General features: G+C 43.7%; 1 protein-coding gene across 1 annotated transcript in view; it reads right to left on the bottom strand.

Annotated features, from left to right (window-relative positions):
* Positions 1–16522, bottom strand: part of ADCY2 (adenylate cyclase 2) — a 4811883-nt gene that overhangs the window by 140968 nt on the left and 4654393 nt on the right. Inside the window, exons 21-22 of the mRNA XM_069219709.1 lie at positions 3186–3332; positions 1564–1671 (exon numbers count right to left, since the gene is read on the bottom strand). Coding sequence (XP_069075810.1) covers positions 1564–1671; positions 3186–3332 — 255 coding nt within the window. The remainder of the gene's footprint in view (positions 1–1563; positions 1672–3185; positions 3333–16522) is intronic.

Here is a 16522-nt window from a genome sequence, read left to right as displayed (position 1 = left end):
TGGTTACTCGGAACATGGTCATGTAACATGTCTAAGATCATGGAATTGTCACCCCAATGCCATTCTGGCATTGGGGAGACAATTCTATCATCCCCGAGTCTCTAGCTCAGACCCGGGTACTGCCAAACTACCTTTCCCGGAGTTTCACTGCAGCTGCTGCTGCTGCCAACCCCTCAGACAGGTTTCTGCCCTCCTGGGGTCCAGCCAGGCTTGGCCCAGGAAGGCAGAACAAAGGACTTCCTCAGAGATAGGGTGTTACCCCCTCTCCCTTTGGAAAAAGGTGTCAGGGCTGGGGAGGAGTAGCCTCCCCCAGCCTCTGGAAATGCTTTGATGGGCACAGATGGTGCCCATCTCTGTATAAGCCAGTCTACCCCAGTTCAGGGATCCCTCAGCCCTGCTCTGGTGTGATACTGGACAAAGGAAAGGGGAGTGACCACTCCCCTGACCTGCACCTCCCCTGGGAGGTGCCCAGAGCTCCTCCAGTGTGCTCCAGACCTCTGCCATCTTGGAAACAGAGGTGCTGCTGGCACACTGGACTGCTCTGAGTGGCCAGGGCCAGCAGGTGACGTAAGAGACTCCTTCTGATAGTGTCCTTTCCTGATTGGTCAGCCTCTGGCAGCCTGAGCCAGGCTACCTTTATGAGGTGTGAAGTGGCCTAGGCTGAGACAAAGAAGCCATCTGGTGGGCAGAGAACTGCTGCAGCAGATGGCAGAGGAGGATTGGAAAAGAGTAGCCAAACTGACCTTCAAAGGAGGAAAAGCCACGTGGGACAGAAAAAGGACCTCCCCATTTCCTGCTCCCCCAGACAGATGGGAGCCCCACTGATTAGATTAGGAAAGGGGCTGGCAGGGATGTGTTAAGGGAAGCTTAGCTACACCAGTGGGTGGACTCAGACAGATCTAACCTTCAAGGATGAATGTTTGCTATCTTGGATGTTTAGAGAATGTTGCTTTCTGGGACTGATTTTTTCCACACTTCACAGGAAGTGGTGACCCCAGAGGATGGTGGCCTGCATCCCAATGGACAGGAGCCCCTGCTTTCCACCCCAGGAGCAAGGATAAATATGGCAGAGTTGCCCCACAATTCAGATCCCTGCTGGAAGAAGGTACTGGAGAAGAAGGACTGCCTTGCTGGACGCCTGCCCTGCACCTGGAGACTGCACTCCCTGGGCTTCACCAAGAAAATGCCTTTGCCTTGCTTCTGCAACTCCAGGAGTGGCCTCCCTGTAAGCTACTGGTACAAAGAAGCTGACTAGAATCCCCTGTATCAAGCCCTGCAAGAAGAGCTCCGCTGACCAGCATCCAGTGGGCAAGCCTGGTCTCAGTACGAGTTGGGAGAACGTAAAGCAGTAAAGGAGTAGGGCTATGTGATCTGACAAATCACTCGTTCTCTAAAAAAAGCTATTCTCTAATTAGGCCTCTTCCGGTGCCGCTTTGACTCTTTCTGAACAGCGCATCTTTCACATGTGTTGTGGAGTAGCAAAACTCTAAATACATTCTTAACATACCCTAATGCCAATCGTGCTATTATTCTCCGAGTTGTAACCGACACAAAATAGCATACCTGGCTGAATTCCTGGTTAGGAGTTGCACTCAGTCCAGTTGCTGCCATGTATGTGCTCCCAATCGTCTTGATCTTTTCAACTCCACTAAATTTCGGTTTAGACAACAACTGTGAAGAAACAACAGTTAATCGCTCACTGTACAGAAACTGAGGTGCAGTATGGAGGAACACTTCTGTTATCACTTTTGGTTTTGATCTCCTTCACCAAAACAGTCCATGCATAACCTTTCAGCTGATATACATTGAACTTGATACAGGATGTTGCACAAAGGTTTAACGAACTGTTAAAAATAATGAAAAATATCATCAAAGAAAACTAATCATAAACACTTTGCATTGCAAGTCAATGGGAAATCAGCTATAAACAGTATTAACACTATTAACAATAGAAAGGTCAATATAAAATATGGTTATATTATAAAAAGAAGTATGAAATAATAGAGGCGTGTGCTAGTGTTTCTTAAGTAGTTTGCAACCTAAATGCCCATTTCTACCTTTAAAACTGTTGTTTTCAGATATCTGATAGGAGTTTGTTCCTTGGAAGGATTCCACTAGTACACTTATACACATAGGGCCATATGTTTGACCCGGTTTGCATCGCTCTTGCACCACGCACCTTGCGTGGCCCTGCATAGCTTCATAAATCTCAAATAATATAAAGCAGTGGAAATAGCTGCGTTACAGCACTCTGCGCCAGGGAGGCGTTTCCATGGGTGTTGTGTGTATTCCCAGACAACAGTCATGGGTTTTCATGCATTCCTAGATTTACAAGATCTTGTAAACCTGGGAATGTGCTAAAAAGTTACGCCTCTCCAGGAGAGGTACAATGAGGAGAAATATGTTTATTTCTTCTAATTTTTTATTCCTTCTATGTGTGATGCATTGCTGGTGTGACTATAAAAAATTTTAACTGTTCAGTTACCTTACTGGAGCAAAAGTAGTCCATATTAAATGTCTTCCAGTGTCAGTCTAGGGCTCTGGCTTATTTCTTAGAGTAGGCCTACAGCAGCAGTGGTTGCTCTGAAATTGAAGGTTCTGTCTCTTACAGACAGCACATAGGGGCTGACAAATCTTCAACAGGCTTCAGATCAAAATAGAGGTTTCATATCCAGGGATTCAAAAATACAAATACATTGTGGACTGTTACCATGTCTAATGGATTTCCTACACTTTACAAACTGGCAAGTCTTAACTCACTTCTCATCCCTTAGCACACAGCCAGTGGCGAGGTGCATTGAAATTCCTGCAAAAGAGATGATGTTATTAAGAACTACTCAGGTATGAGAATGGAAGAGGAAACATTCTTCTCTATCTGGGTCAAGTTGCAGTAGTGAACATCCTTCTTCTGTAATGGCTGTGGGGAAACAAATAGCCGGAGTCTAAGAGATGCCTTGTGTTGGACTTTTCAGTCGCCCCACCCAGGAGTACAGTTATTGACTGGATCACGCTTGGGGAATTCAGTGGGGAAGGCAGAGCCAGACGGGGTAGACTATACCGATTCTGAATCCAAATTAAGGTAACGTGCCTTTATAAACAGCAATGAAGTTCGCAGACCAACAAAACAAACAAAGCCATCCTTATATATAAAACAAAGTTTCAAAAATTCCTCTTTTGTCACTTACATCATCGAAGTCAGCAATGATTTCATTGAGTAGTCTTAGACATTCCAGGCCTTCTTTGTTGACGTCAGATTCCGTGTAAAACTCTTTGAAATCAGGAATGGAGGCGAACATCACACAAACACAGTCGTATGACTGATGATAAAGATCCTGCACAACATAAAAAATAAAAAGATAAATGAGATGAGAGAAAAATGACCCTCCACCTGCTCAGACTCCTATGCACCCTAATGCAATCATGGAAAATTGTCCTTCACTCATAGGTTAGAAAGTAGAAGCCAGCTATTACTGGGGTGGGGATTGGCTCCCTTAGGCCCCTAGTACCTGGGGCCACTGTCCCACACTACTGATAACTGCGCCTCGGGCATCATTGCATTAAGATCGCTGTGTAAATTTGCATTTACAAGAAAGTGGATAAATTGCATTGCTGAATAAATTAGAGGAAGAGTAATGTTTTCTAGTTCTTTTTTGAGTTGAGATACTGGTCTTATCTACAGTCATCTAGGCCTGTCTTTAGGTGTGTATTTGGAAATCTTCAAAATCAAGCCAGCGAGGCTGAGATTTTCTGAGCCAGGTGCAGGCACTGCAACAGAAGGCTTTTATATTGGTGAGTAAGTCAAGGCGATGATTTGTGTGGCTTCAAACCACGAAACTGCCGTAAAACCCACAATAAATAATCCCTACATTTCGCATAAACAAATGCATAATTTATGCCTGGTTCTACCGCAGTTTTCACCATTCCAAACATATTCAATTGTAGGGAGAGTACAAGAGCATAACAAGTGATGGCTAGAGCTGTTTTCTCCTGATCTTTAGTGGATAGTATAGCACCCTCTAATTTCCTTCTCCTATTCTCGTTGTCTCTTTTAGCTTCACAGCCCTTGACTTTAGAGCACGACCTTCTGTGCACACCGGAGGTAGTATGGAACACATGGAAGTCATATCGTATGTTGAATATAAGGTGATGGGTAAAGGTAAAAACTCTAGTCTAAAGAAAATGTCCCCTCATTATAATCTAATACTGCCCCACATATGCACAAGGTGCAATTTAATTCAGGCTGGTCAAAAATTTGATCGCCTGACTTACAGCTTTTTTTAGAGTTTGGCCAGGAGGGTGGATGTCCGGTCCACCCTATTTAGAGTGCCACTGCTTATAATACACTTGTAATGTGGTTGGTGAGACATCTGCTGCTATTCTGTTGGAGTGCTCTGACTGCCAAACTCTGAATACGGCCCGTAGTCCTCATTATGGAGCAGAAATCTGTCCAGTGGGAAGAGAATGAAGGCTATATCTGCTAATGCTTCCCAGAGTTCAGATAAAGTGCATTATATAAATGATTATTTTATCATTGTCACAAGAGCAAGAAAATCATGTTCTGCGTAAGTTGAATGTTCTTTCTCTTCCTGTTATCCGTGTTGCACTTTGTCTGCAGCAGTATGTATGTTAATAATGTGTCATAACACCAGATAGGGAGCATAATAAAAGTTATGGATCATTGTGAACAATTGTTCTACTGTAGTGTTGGGTGGTTCCTTATTAGTTAATTATGGAACATTTGGCATCATTAAATACTATTAATTTGAAGAAAACAATTGTCTTATGAATGAAGCTTAGCTAGGCAGCACGACCTATAAACCTGTTGGCAGGAGTGGTCTGCTGCAGTGTTAATAAGATACAGGTATTGATTTTAGATTTTGCCCAGTTGCTCAGCATTTGTTATGACATGGATTACATTGTTTATGAATCATTTGTCAAGTTAACAAGGAATGTGCTAGGCAACACTCAGTATATTATATGGAAAGTCTAGGTGATTGGGTTTTTATGGATTGAGGGGGTGAAAACCTTTCTAAACCACAACCACAATTCCTGCCAGGATGACCAACAAAAGTTACTAAATTAACCTGTGCTTAATCCTCTTTTAGCTCAGCACGGCAACGTTATGTATTTAGGCAGCACACAGCCAGTAATAAAGTGAAAATACAACATAAGAAAAATCCTGCTGCAATGTAGAGGAATAGAGAACAATGTTTTAAATAATTTAACACCACAACAACAAAAAAACAATCAGTAGACTCAGAGTTTTGAAGTTTTAACATTTTTTTGTAAAAACTAGAGCCTAAAAGTTCAAAGCACCAACCATGGGCACCTAGTTGTGTGAGACCAGGGCAAAGTCACAAGTTATGGCCAACCATGACGGACCAAGGTTTGGATGCATGAAGCGAATTGATAGATTTCAGTGGGGCAAGGCAGCCACCGACACAGTGAAGAGTTCTAAATTTAGGGTCTGATTTATGAAAAGTTTGTACTGCCTTTGCATCATTTTTTGATGCAAAAGAGGCGCAAACTTACAAAATATAATTACATTTAGTTAGTTTGCACCGCTTTTGCATCACAAAATGACGCGAAGGCGGCGCTAACTTTACATAAATCAGGCCCTTAGTCTTTCCTACTTTTTTGGAAATCAAAAAACTACAGTGAGGCAAAGCTTCATATACGAGCCGATGAGGGCTCCACGAGGCCAGATGCCCTTCTGAAGAGGAGCAGCTGAACAGGATTTGCTCCTGTGAGGAAGACCGTAGCAGGAGCTACCACTAAATCAGGCAGACCGGGGATGCACCTTGGGCAGATTGTCAAGAAGATAAGTCACACGTTTTGGGTTTGGCTGTTTGGGCACCTTTAGCACCACTTCCAAGGATCAAGGACTGGGTGGGCACCACTTGGAGGGCAGGACACACCTCAGGCAGGGCCCAGGTGTGGGTTCAAGGTTGTTGGAGTTTGTTGTGTCCCTGTAGCTCAGAACAGGAGGACAGGCAACTTGCCCTTCGAGTCACTCTAGTAGTCCTGAGAGTAAGCAGGAAGGCAGGCATCAAGCAGCAGAACAGTCTTCTCAGGGTACAAGGCAGGCGTCAAGCAGCAGGGCAGTCCTCTTAGGTACAAAGCAGGCATCAAGCAGCAGGGCAGTCCTCTGAAGTACAAGGCATTCCTTCAGGGGGGTCCTCTGCAAACCCAGGAGTGAGCTGAAAAGTTGTTCTGAGGGTCCATAATGTATGGATAGTGCCAGGCTTTCAATTGGGAGAATTTTCTAGACCCCCAACATCTAATTCTGGAAATGTCCTTATTTTTTTCCCTAGCCTCCAAGACATCTAGGATGACAAAGAACTGGCATCAATTTCTTTGTGAATGTGCTAGACACAACCCCTCTGAAGTGTCTGTGAGGTAGAGAACAGCTCTGCCCCTCCTATCCTGGAAGGATGGCCCATCCTGCAAACATGTAGTCCCCTTTGTCTCACTGTCTGGAAGAAATACACAAAGGCCAACTGCCACTCTATTCATAGTCATGTCACCCAAGACACAGGCTTAAGTCACCAAATGGTTAGGACAAGAAAATGTCAACTTCATAAATGTGTCATTTTCAGAATTGTGACATAATATTCGACCATTAAAGAGGATATCAAATTACAATTCTTTTGTAACCAAATATGACTTTTCAACCTTTTTCCAATCAAAAGTTAGCACTTATTAAAAATAATAAGGTAAGACATGTGAAACATAAAAGTACATATCCAGCTTTTTAAATACACTGCACCCTGCCTTATGGGCTATTGATGGCCTACCTGAGGGGTGACATATGTATTAAAAAGGGAAGTTTAGGCCTGGCAAAATGGTTATTTTGCCAGGTTGAATTGACAGTTTAAACAGCACACAGGCTGCAATGGCAGGCCTGGGACACGTTTTAAAGGACTTCTTAAGTGGGTAGTACAATAGGTGCTGCAGACCCACTAGTAACATTTAATGTACAGGCCGTAGGTGCATGTGCACCACTTTGCTAAGGACCTATAAGTGAATTACATGTGTCTATCAGATGTAGGCAGATTTTACAATGAGTTAGAACAAACACTTTAGCACTGGTGCATTGAGTCCCAAAGGCAACCAAAACAATTTGTAAGAAACAAGAGATGATAAAGCAAAATGTTTGGGGGAAGACTACACCGAAGGCTGTCAGGTTTAACAAAAACCCTTTTACAAAAGACACAGCTTGAATAAAACATCCATTTTCAGATTGCAAAAATATGTATGGAATATCTCAGGAGTTGTGTATTGTTCCCTGGACAATAAGTGTGATGGTAGGTGCTGAGATGGTGTGAAACCTGATTTGTTAGGGATTAGATACTTTTGTGGAAGACTCCTAACATGGGACTGGGTGTGGGCTTAGTTATGGGAGTACACAGCTGGTCTCAGTCATCTGCTTCTGCTGGGACAGAGACAGATGAGAAGAATTAGCATAACCACTACTCCTGTCTGCACATCTATAGTGTGAGGCAGACTAAAGGATTTTCCCTGACACTAGGGCAGGTCACAGGATGTTGGTAAGTGTGTCCTATATTAAATTTTCTACATGAGCACACAGCATGACATTGCAGACACTTACGAAAAAAATATGACCTCTCTAGATTACTCCTGACACCATTGTAGAAATTATGCGTGAAGTGACCCATGTCATTTGTTTACATGGCCCCTTGTGCTGGGTACGCTGAGATAAAGAGCTGTAGTCCTCTTCATACTAATGTTTTGCTAAAGAAAAATAAATTAAAAAAGTATTCTAAGTCACATGATGTGTCTGAAAGCTTACTTCTAGATTAAAATGGGCAGAACAATTTTCAGTAATTGTCTAAGCAAATCAGGAACTCAGTCTCAGCATGCAGATAGATTGCTATACATGAGCTTGCCTGGTAGTTCTAATTGCCAATTATTACCATAGTCAAGGCTCAAAGGGAGTATGATACCAATGTCTCTACCCATATGTTTTTGGCAATGTGACACCAGGACTAGCAGCAGTGAAACTGATGGCTTACATTTTTCTCTGTCAGGTCCATGAATCCTGGTCCTAAAAAATATATCAATGATCTGCTTATCCATATGTGCTCCTATGGTACCTTTGCTCATCTGTGTGGGCACTGTCATGTAGGAGAATGGTAGTCGTGGTGCTGAAATGGGAAGAATCTGCTATGTTAATTAAATGGAAATATGATATTATAGTGTCATATATTGTGCGTCGAATATGGACCATTCACTCCTCCATTCTTGCTGGACTGGTGGGTCTTTGAAAGATTTCTAGTTTTCTCCTGTCAGTGTTGCAGACTTTGTTTGGAAAGAGGACACCGGATTACGCTCACCTCCATCTGACTCATGCAGCTATCCATCAACATTTCTGCCAGCTGTGTTGCATTTTTGGTGTGTGACTTGTTGGTCCTGTAGCCTGCCATTTCACGCTAGCTTGAGGAATTCTTGAGGAGCACTTCCCTCCAATATCCAAGAAGAAAGACAATAGGTATGGTGCTTCGAGTGTCTGTTATTATTCCCTGCCATGGATAAAGGTTAAATGTGTCATAAGGGTGTTGAACTATGTATCTCAAGAGGTAGCCCATTCTAGGAATATGGTGAATATGGGTAGTGGTTGTTTGAAATAGAGACTTTAATCAATGCTTGGTAATTTGTAGGGTCTGGATTCAGCTTGTGCTATCCTTAATGCTTATCTTTATACCACACAATAATTTTCCATTCTGCTTCTTTAATATATAGGAAATGTGTACATATATTATTTGTTTTCTTTGAGTTATTCAATCATGTATGAGTATGATCTTGAATCTGGCACTTTTGGACAACCCACTGTTCATGCTGTGTTGCTGTTCTTCCATATTTCTGTTGCTAGTTGTGTGTTTCTCTTCTCTTGCATAGGATCACGAAAATTGTTTCACTGCTTCTGCCAGAAAAAGTAACAGTTGAACAAGTTCATAGACACTAGTCAGCTGAAGTACACATATAGCCATCTCTGCATTCAAAAAGATGGTTTACTTTCCTTTTGTGAAGCATAAGTGGGATCTTCCTTTACATGTAAAACTAGTATCCTTTGAAGAGCCATTGACATGCTATTCTGGCTCACATGTAGTTAATTACTGGCAAGTTCTTACCAGATATTGACAACTGGTGCAGGTCTCTCTTAGGGCACACCATACACCTTGGTAAGTATGAGTTTGTTGAAACTTTCCTTTTTTAATGGCCAAAGCCAGAAATGAACCAATCACTCACATTCCACCACCTTGACTTCCCTTTTAGAATTAAAGCCTTGACAGGGAGAAGAATAAACCCACACACCTTGCCCTAAACTGCAAGCTCAAGTGTGTGTATTAGCAGTATGGGCAGGGTTTTATGTAGTTGAGGAATTGGATGGCACTGACCAAGGTTTCTCCAAGGCCAAACTATGGGTATTGTATGTGTGGAAACAGTAAAAGAAATTACACTGAACACAACCCACATAGACAGAACTGTTAAAAATTCTTATGACTCGTACATGGTTTTTGCATAGAGTTGATGCGTGGCTGCTGGGGAGGTTCAGTTGTCATGCACATAACCATTGGTTTTCACAGAGGAGGTCTCCTTGTGTATCAATCATTGGAAAGCCAATAGGTCTGACCTTTTAAACAAGTGTGATTATTTTGCTTACTGATTGCAGGCATATGGGGCCAGATGTAGGAAGCCGTTTGCATGGTGCAAACTGCGAAAATCGCAGTTTGCACCATGCAAACGGCCTAATACGATGCATATTCACAAATTGCGAGTCAGTACCGACTCGCAATTTGTGAATGCGACTCGCAAATAGGAAGGGGTGTTCCCTTCCTATATGCGACTCGCATCGCAATTCAGAATTGCTTTGTGACTGCGAATGCGGTCGCAAAGCAACTCGCAGTTACCACCAGTGTCACACTGGTGGTAACACATTCGCAAAAGGGAAGGGGTCCCCATGGGACCCCTTCTCCTTTGTGAATGTTGCCCAGAATGTTTTTTCAGAGCAGGCAGTGGTCCAGTGGACCACTGCCTACACTGAAAAAAACGAAACCAAATGGTTTCGGTATTTTTTTCATTTTGCAACTTTAAGGAAAACGGGCTGCAAAATGAAAAAAAAAAAACTGCTTTATTGAAAAAGCAGTCACAGACATGGAGGTCTGCTGACTTCAACAGGCCACCATCCCTGTGAGTGCAGGGACTCGCTATGGGGTCGCAAAATGCGACCCACCTCATTAATATTGATGAGGTGGGTCTTTGCGACTCCATAGCGAGTCACAGACGGTGTCTGAGACACCGTTCTGCATCTGATATTGCGACTCGGAAATTGCGAGTCGGACAGACTCGCAATTTCCGAGTCGCAATATCGGAGTTTGCTACATGTGGCCCATGGTACAAAAATAAAAAGAACAAAAGATGCTTGAAAGTTTTACATTTAAAAAGAAAAAAAACAATACCTGTAACTTAATAGAATAGTATTAGTGCTTACCAGCAGGCAACTACACTCAGGTATAGAAACTGTAAATAAAAAGTAACCACTCCACTAGCTAGCCGAGGCCAGAACTATGGGCCAGATGTAGCAAAGGGTTTTACCCGTTCTGTGTCTATGATAAAATGTGTTTGTACATATTGCCGGTGCTTGTTGTATTCAGATTTTATTTATTAAATGAGGCTGTCGAGAAAGCTAAAACTGTCTTGTGACCAAACCTAGCAAGCATTGGCAAAGCCAACAGGTCTTGCCTTTTAGCTGTGCTAATGTTTTTTGCTGAAATGTTTTATTTTAATGTTGATGATCATCAACAAAAAACATCAAATATTTGTTATGACATGCAGGCATTTAAATTACTATTCCTAGATGGCAGATGTTCTCTTGGAGGAGTAAATACAAAAAAGTTTAAAAAGTGTGCCAAATATCATTCTTGTTAAGAAATGAATGTCCCTGCAACAGATTGCAGCTAAAAGGCTCTAACAATCCCTGTATCTCTGTTCTTTTGTTTGCAGAGTTCTCTGCGATTGGAAACTCCACAATTGGGGCAGAAAACTCAGCACACACAGGCATAGGGAACGCAGAGTGGTAAAACTCTGCATGCAGTGTGTGACATTGTGAATACCTAAAAGTAGTCTAAAACAAAAGTGTAAGTTTACCTTTGTGAATCAGCCCCTACATTTGCACATACAGTTTTATGATAAAACTGTATTATATATGTAGAAATCGGATTTCACTGAATATCTATCATTTGTGCATCACTAAGGGCCAATATGTACGAATACTTTTTCCCATAGACCCAGAATGGGTAAAAACCTTTGCTACATCTGGCCCTAAGTGTCTTGATTTGTTTTGATCCATTTTAATAACTGTTTCCATTACACTTCAGGGCTACAAATTCTGCATCATTTCTGCTTTAAAAAACATAAGTAGCAGTTTGTCAGAAGACATAGCCTGACTTTTGACATTGTTTTCTGAAACACAAAGGTCACAAGATAAATACAGATTTAAAGGTATATTTTATTTATTGCATGAACTATCCCGATGTAACCCACAGTTTGGGGAAAATGGTCCATAGGAAAGACCTTAACACGAAGCTGCACATAAAGATGATGTATTGAGAACAAAAATGAGGCACTAACAGTGTAATTGTCTGTGGTTATGCATTCATTATTCTGATGCAGTATGTATTTTAAAGCACTAAAACAGCGAATTTATCACTAAAACAGTTTGTCGATATCAGCATCAGTAGGTGCATGAAAATAATGGAGATTACTGCCATTTAAACAAAGGTCCTTTTAGAACAACAGTAGTACGTTCTCACAACTAAACATAATTAGTTTGAAGGACTTGAATTGTTTTCCCAACTTTCGAACACACGCAGCAAACCCATTAGCAATCGCCCACAGGCAATAGAATGCGCATGTCACAAGATAAGATTTTTCAACCCCTTTTGTTGCTGTTAGAATTCATCTCTTGTTGGATTAATCAGAGCGAGGCCTCGGATATTCGACACAGGTAGCGTCTTAAACTCTTCTAAGTCTCACGAAACGAGGAGGTAATAGGAATCGCAGTAGAATGGACCAGATTTACACCTGTGTGAGCAGATGGCTCTGCACCATAGAGCTGCCACTGACGCACAGAATGTCATTAATGAGAAAATGGCCTCCCGATGGTTCCCTGCATGCAAGAGCCGCAATTCAAAGCTTGATTCAGCCAGTCTGTCGTGGAAAAAAGCATAAGCTTTTGGCTTCATATAGTGCTTGCCAGACGCCCTTCTTCAGGAAATCATACACAAGCTACCATGTGCTGTTCTTGAATGAACATATGAATAATGTTTTGAAATTGCACATCTTAATCTGCGTTCAATTACATATTTGTTTTAAACAACAATCATTGTTTGCTATCATGAACATTAGAAACCACTCTTGAAAGTGTTTGGAGCGGATGTGGTAACAAAGGGAGGATGTTAGAAGTGGGGTCTCTAGTTGGCAGAGGTATTCACCTTTGTCCAAATGGGGACCACAATCCTAGTCAGGGTAAGTCACACACAATCCAAATTATCCTGTGTTCACCCTCTGGTAGCTTGGCACCGTGCAGTCAGGCTTAACTTAGAAGGCAATGTGTAAAGTATTTGTGCAATAAATCATGCAATAATACAGTGAAAACACCACAAAAATGCACCACACAGGTTTGCAAAAATATATGATATTTATCTAGTTAAATTAAGGTCACAAATTCTAAAGACTCAATAAGTACAAGTTGAACTATCACTTTTGCAGGAATAAAAAAGAGTATTAGATCTTAAAAATCAACATTTGTCTCTTGTGTGCACAAAGTACCTGGTTTGCGTCAAAATTACACGCATGGAGACCGCAGAGGAGGAGATTCATGGAAAAATAAGGTGTGCATCGGATTTTCCGACACAGCACAGACGATGCGTTGTTTCTTTCCATGATGCAAGGGGCTTTGCATCAATTTCTGGTGCGCAGTATTGGGTCCTCACTGCGAAGCAGGGTTCTTTTGACGCCCAGGGATGATGCGTGGAAATCCTGTACACGTGAGACGAAGTCACAGGCACTGCGTTGATCCAGTAGGCATTGTGTCAAAGTTTCTGTCGCACGGCAGGTGCTGCGTCGATTCTTCACTCAGGAAGTCTGGCTGCTTCTTCCTGGCTTGGCTGTGCGTTGATCCGGTAGGGCTGTGCGTCGAATTTCCGATCGCAACGCAGGCGCTGCGTCTATCTTCACTCAGAAAGGCGGGCTGTATTGTTTTGATTTGGCTGTGTGGCGATTTTCTTGTCACAGAGCAGGCTGTGTGTTGTTTCCGACAGGCACTGTGTCGATTTTCAGCACACAAGGAATTTCCTTGAAGAGATGAAGTCGTTTTGGCCCTGAGACTTCAGAAAACAGGAGGCAAGCTCAATCCAAGCCCTTGGAGATCACTTCTCAGCAAACTCAGAGGCCAGCTAGGCAGCAGGGCGGCAGCAGGGCAACAGCAAGGCAGCAGTCCTTCACAACAAAACAGTCCAGGTGGGTCCTTTGGGCAGCCAGGCAGTTCCTCTTGACAGGTTGCAGGATCTGGTCCAGAAGTGGCTGATTTGGTGGGGTCAGGGACCCAGTTTATGTATCCAAAAATGCCTTGGAAGTGGGGGAGACTTCAAAGAGGGGTTTGAAGTGCACAAGTTCCTCTTTCAGTATCAGCCTGTCTGCCAGGGTCTCATTTGGGGGTTTGGCAGTCCATTGTGTGAGGGCAGGCCACTAGCCTCTGAAATGTCTAGGAAGACCCATTCAGCATGCAGATGAGTGTAGGTGTGACTGAGTGTCCTGTGTTTGTGGTTGTCTGGGTGGAATGCACAAGGTGTAGGAAAGTACCATCTTTCTTGGCATGTTAACCCCATTTTTACCTATATGTCAGTATGTTTTTGCCTGTCTCACTGGGATCCTGCTGGTCAGGGCCCCAGTGCTCACAGTTTAAGGCCTTTAAGGCCTAACGTGTGTGTCGTTATAGTGCTTAACTGTGTCACTGAGGCTCTGCTAATCAGAACGTCAATACTCTCTCTGCTTTTAAATTTGTCACTATAGGCTAGTGACTTAATTTACCAACTTCATTTGGCACACTGGACCCCCCTTATAAGTCCCTAGTATATGTTACCTAGGTACCCAGGGCATTGGGGTTCCAGAAGATCCTTATGGGCTGCAGCATTTCTTTTGCCACCCATAAGGGGTTCAGACAAACCCTTTCACAGGACTGCCATTGCAGCCTGAGTGAAATAGTGCACACATTATTTCACAGCCATTTTCAATACACTTAAGTAACCTATAAGTCACCTATATGTCTAGCTTTCATTTACTGAAGGTTAGGTGCAAAGTTACTAAGTGTGAGGGCACCCTTTCACTAGCAAAGGTGCCCCCACATAGTTCAGGGCCAATTCCCGGGAGTTTGTGAGTGCAGGGACGCAATTACACGCGTGCACTACATATAGGTCAATGCCTATATGTAGCTTCAGAATGGCAAATTCGAATATGGCCATGTAAGGTGTCTAAGATCATGGAATTTTCCCCTCATCCCAAATTTGGTATTGGTGAGCCAATTCCATGCATCCTGGGGGCTCCACCATCAACCCCCAGTACTGCCAAACCAGCTCTCTGAGGCTTGCAAAGAAGCTACAGCTGCTGCCACCTCACAGACAGTGTTATGCCCTCCTGAGGTCTGAGCAGCTCAGTCCCAGGAAGGCAGAACAAAGCATTTCCTCTGAGAGCAGGGTGTTCCACCCTCTCCCTTTGGAAATAGGTGTTACAGGCTGGGGAGGGGTAGTCTCCCCCAGCCTCTGGAAATACTTTGAAGGGCACCGATGGTGCCCTCCTTGCATAAGCTAGTCTACACCGGATCAGGGACCACTAGTCCATTCTCTGGTGTGAAACTGGACAAAGGAAAGGGGAGTGACCACTCCCCTGTCCATACCCACCCCAGGGGTGGTGCCCAGAGCTCCTCCAGTGTGTCCCAGACTTCAGCCATCTTGTTTTCCAAGGTGTGGGGACACTCTGGAGGGCTGAGTGGCCAGTGTCAGCAGGTGACATCAGAGACCCCTCCTGATAGGTCCCTGATACGGTAGCCAATCCCCCTCTCAGGGCTATTTAGGGTCTCTCCTGTGGGTTCTCTACATATTCTACTTGCACGTTTCCAGCAGGACCCCTCTGCAACTACTACATCATCCTCTGACCTTGGATCAACCGCAGGCTGCTTCAGGAAGCACTGTAACAGCAACAAAGTATCCAGAAGGGCTACTTTTCCTCTGCTCCAGCCAGGAACTGCAAAAGTTTCCACCGTGTGCACGCTCTGGGGACTCCTTGTCTTCACCCTGCACTAGAGGGACCGAAGAAATCTCCAGTGGAGTGACAGAGTCTCTCACCTGCTCAAGCAGGCACCTTCTAAGTCAATGACCAGTTCTTTAAACTCCTCTCCTAGCAACGAGCATGCTCCTTGGAACACAGAGGGTGGACCTTGACTTCCCCGAGAACGACATTGCCCCTGTGCATCACGTCTTCTTCACCTCCTGGGTCCTCTGTGCACTATTTACAAAATTCCTTAGTGCACAGCCTGGCCCAGGTCCCCAGCACTCTATCCTGAGATGCTCAACTCGCTGAGTTGTTCTGCAGTGGTGTGGGACCTTCCTTTGCAGTGCTGCACCAACTGCATCTTGCATCTCCTTTGTCCCCGTGTCCTGGGTCTCCCGTGGGTGCTATCTGGTAGTCAGAGGACTCTCTAAGTGCCAAGAGCCCCTCCTCACACAGAGTTGAGGTCACCAGGTCCTTTCTGGGTCCAGATAGTGCCAACTTGACTCAAAATGCAACTTTTCCGGAAACAAGGCTTGTTGGACGAATCCAGCACCAAACCTCGCCTGCATCCAACTTCTCTTCGTGGGACATCCAGTGCATCACGCAGGAACGCACTGACATCTTCCTTCGGTGCATTTCTGCAGGCTTCGTCTCGCCGGGGACTCCTCTTTTGCACCCTCTTCTAGATTGGCTGGCGCTTCTGTCCTTCCTGGAACTTCTTCTGACTTCTGGACTTGGTCTCCTTCCTTTGCAGGTCTTCAGGTCCAGGAATCCACTATTTGTTGTTTGCAGTCTTGCTTGGTTCTTGCAATCACAACTTGTAGTGTGTCCTAAGGTAACTTGCAGTACTGTCCTCCTGCTTTTCTAGGCTCTGGGGTGCGGTAATTTACCTACCTTTACTGTAGTCTTACTCTCCCAGCAATTCTCTACACACTACACTTGTCTAGGGGGGAATTTGTGGTTTGCATTCCACTTTCTTAGTATATGGTTTGTGTTGCCCCTAGACCCATTTTCTCCCATTTCATTCTAGAGCATTTCCTATTGTTTGGATTATCCTATGTCTAACTATGTATCTTATTTTGGTGTCTAGTGTATATATTGTGTATAATACTTACCTCCAGAAGGAGTATTCTCTCTAAGATATTTTTGGCCTTGTGTCACCCAAATAAACTAC

Source organism: Pleurodeles waltl, chromosome 2_2 (genome assembly GCF_031143425.1).
Source record: "Pleurodeles waltl isolate 20211129_DDA chromosome 2_2, aPleWal1.hap1.20221129, whole genome shotgun sequence".
NCBI lineage: Eukaryota > Metazoa > Chordata > Amphibia > Caudata > Salamandridae > Pleurodeles > Pleurodeles waltl.
Note: the sequence above shows the minus strand (reverse complement) of the source record. Positions and strands in the feature narration are given on the sequence as shown.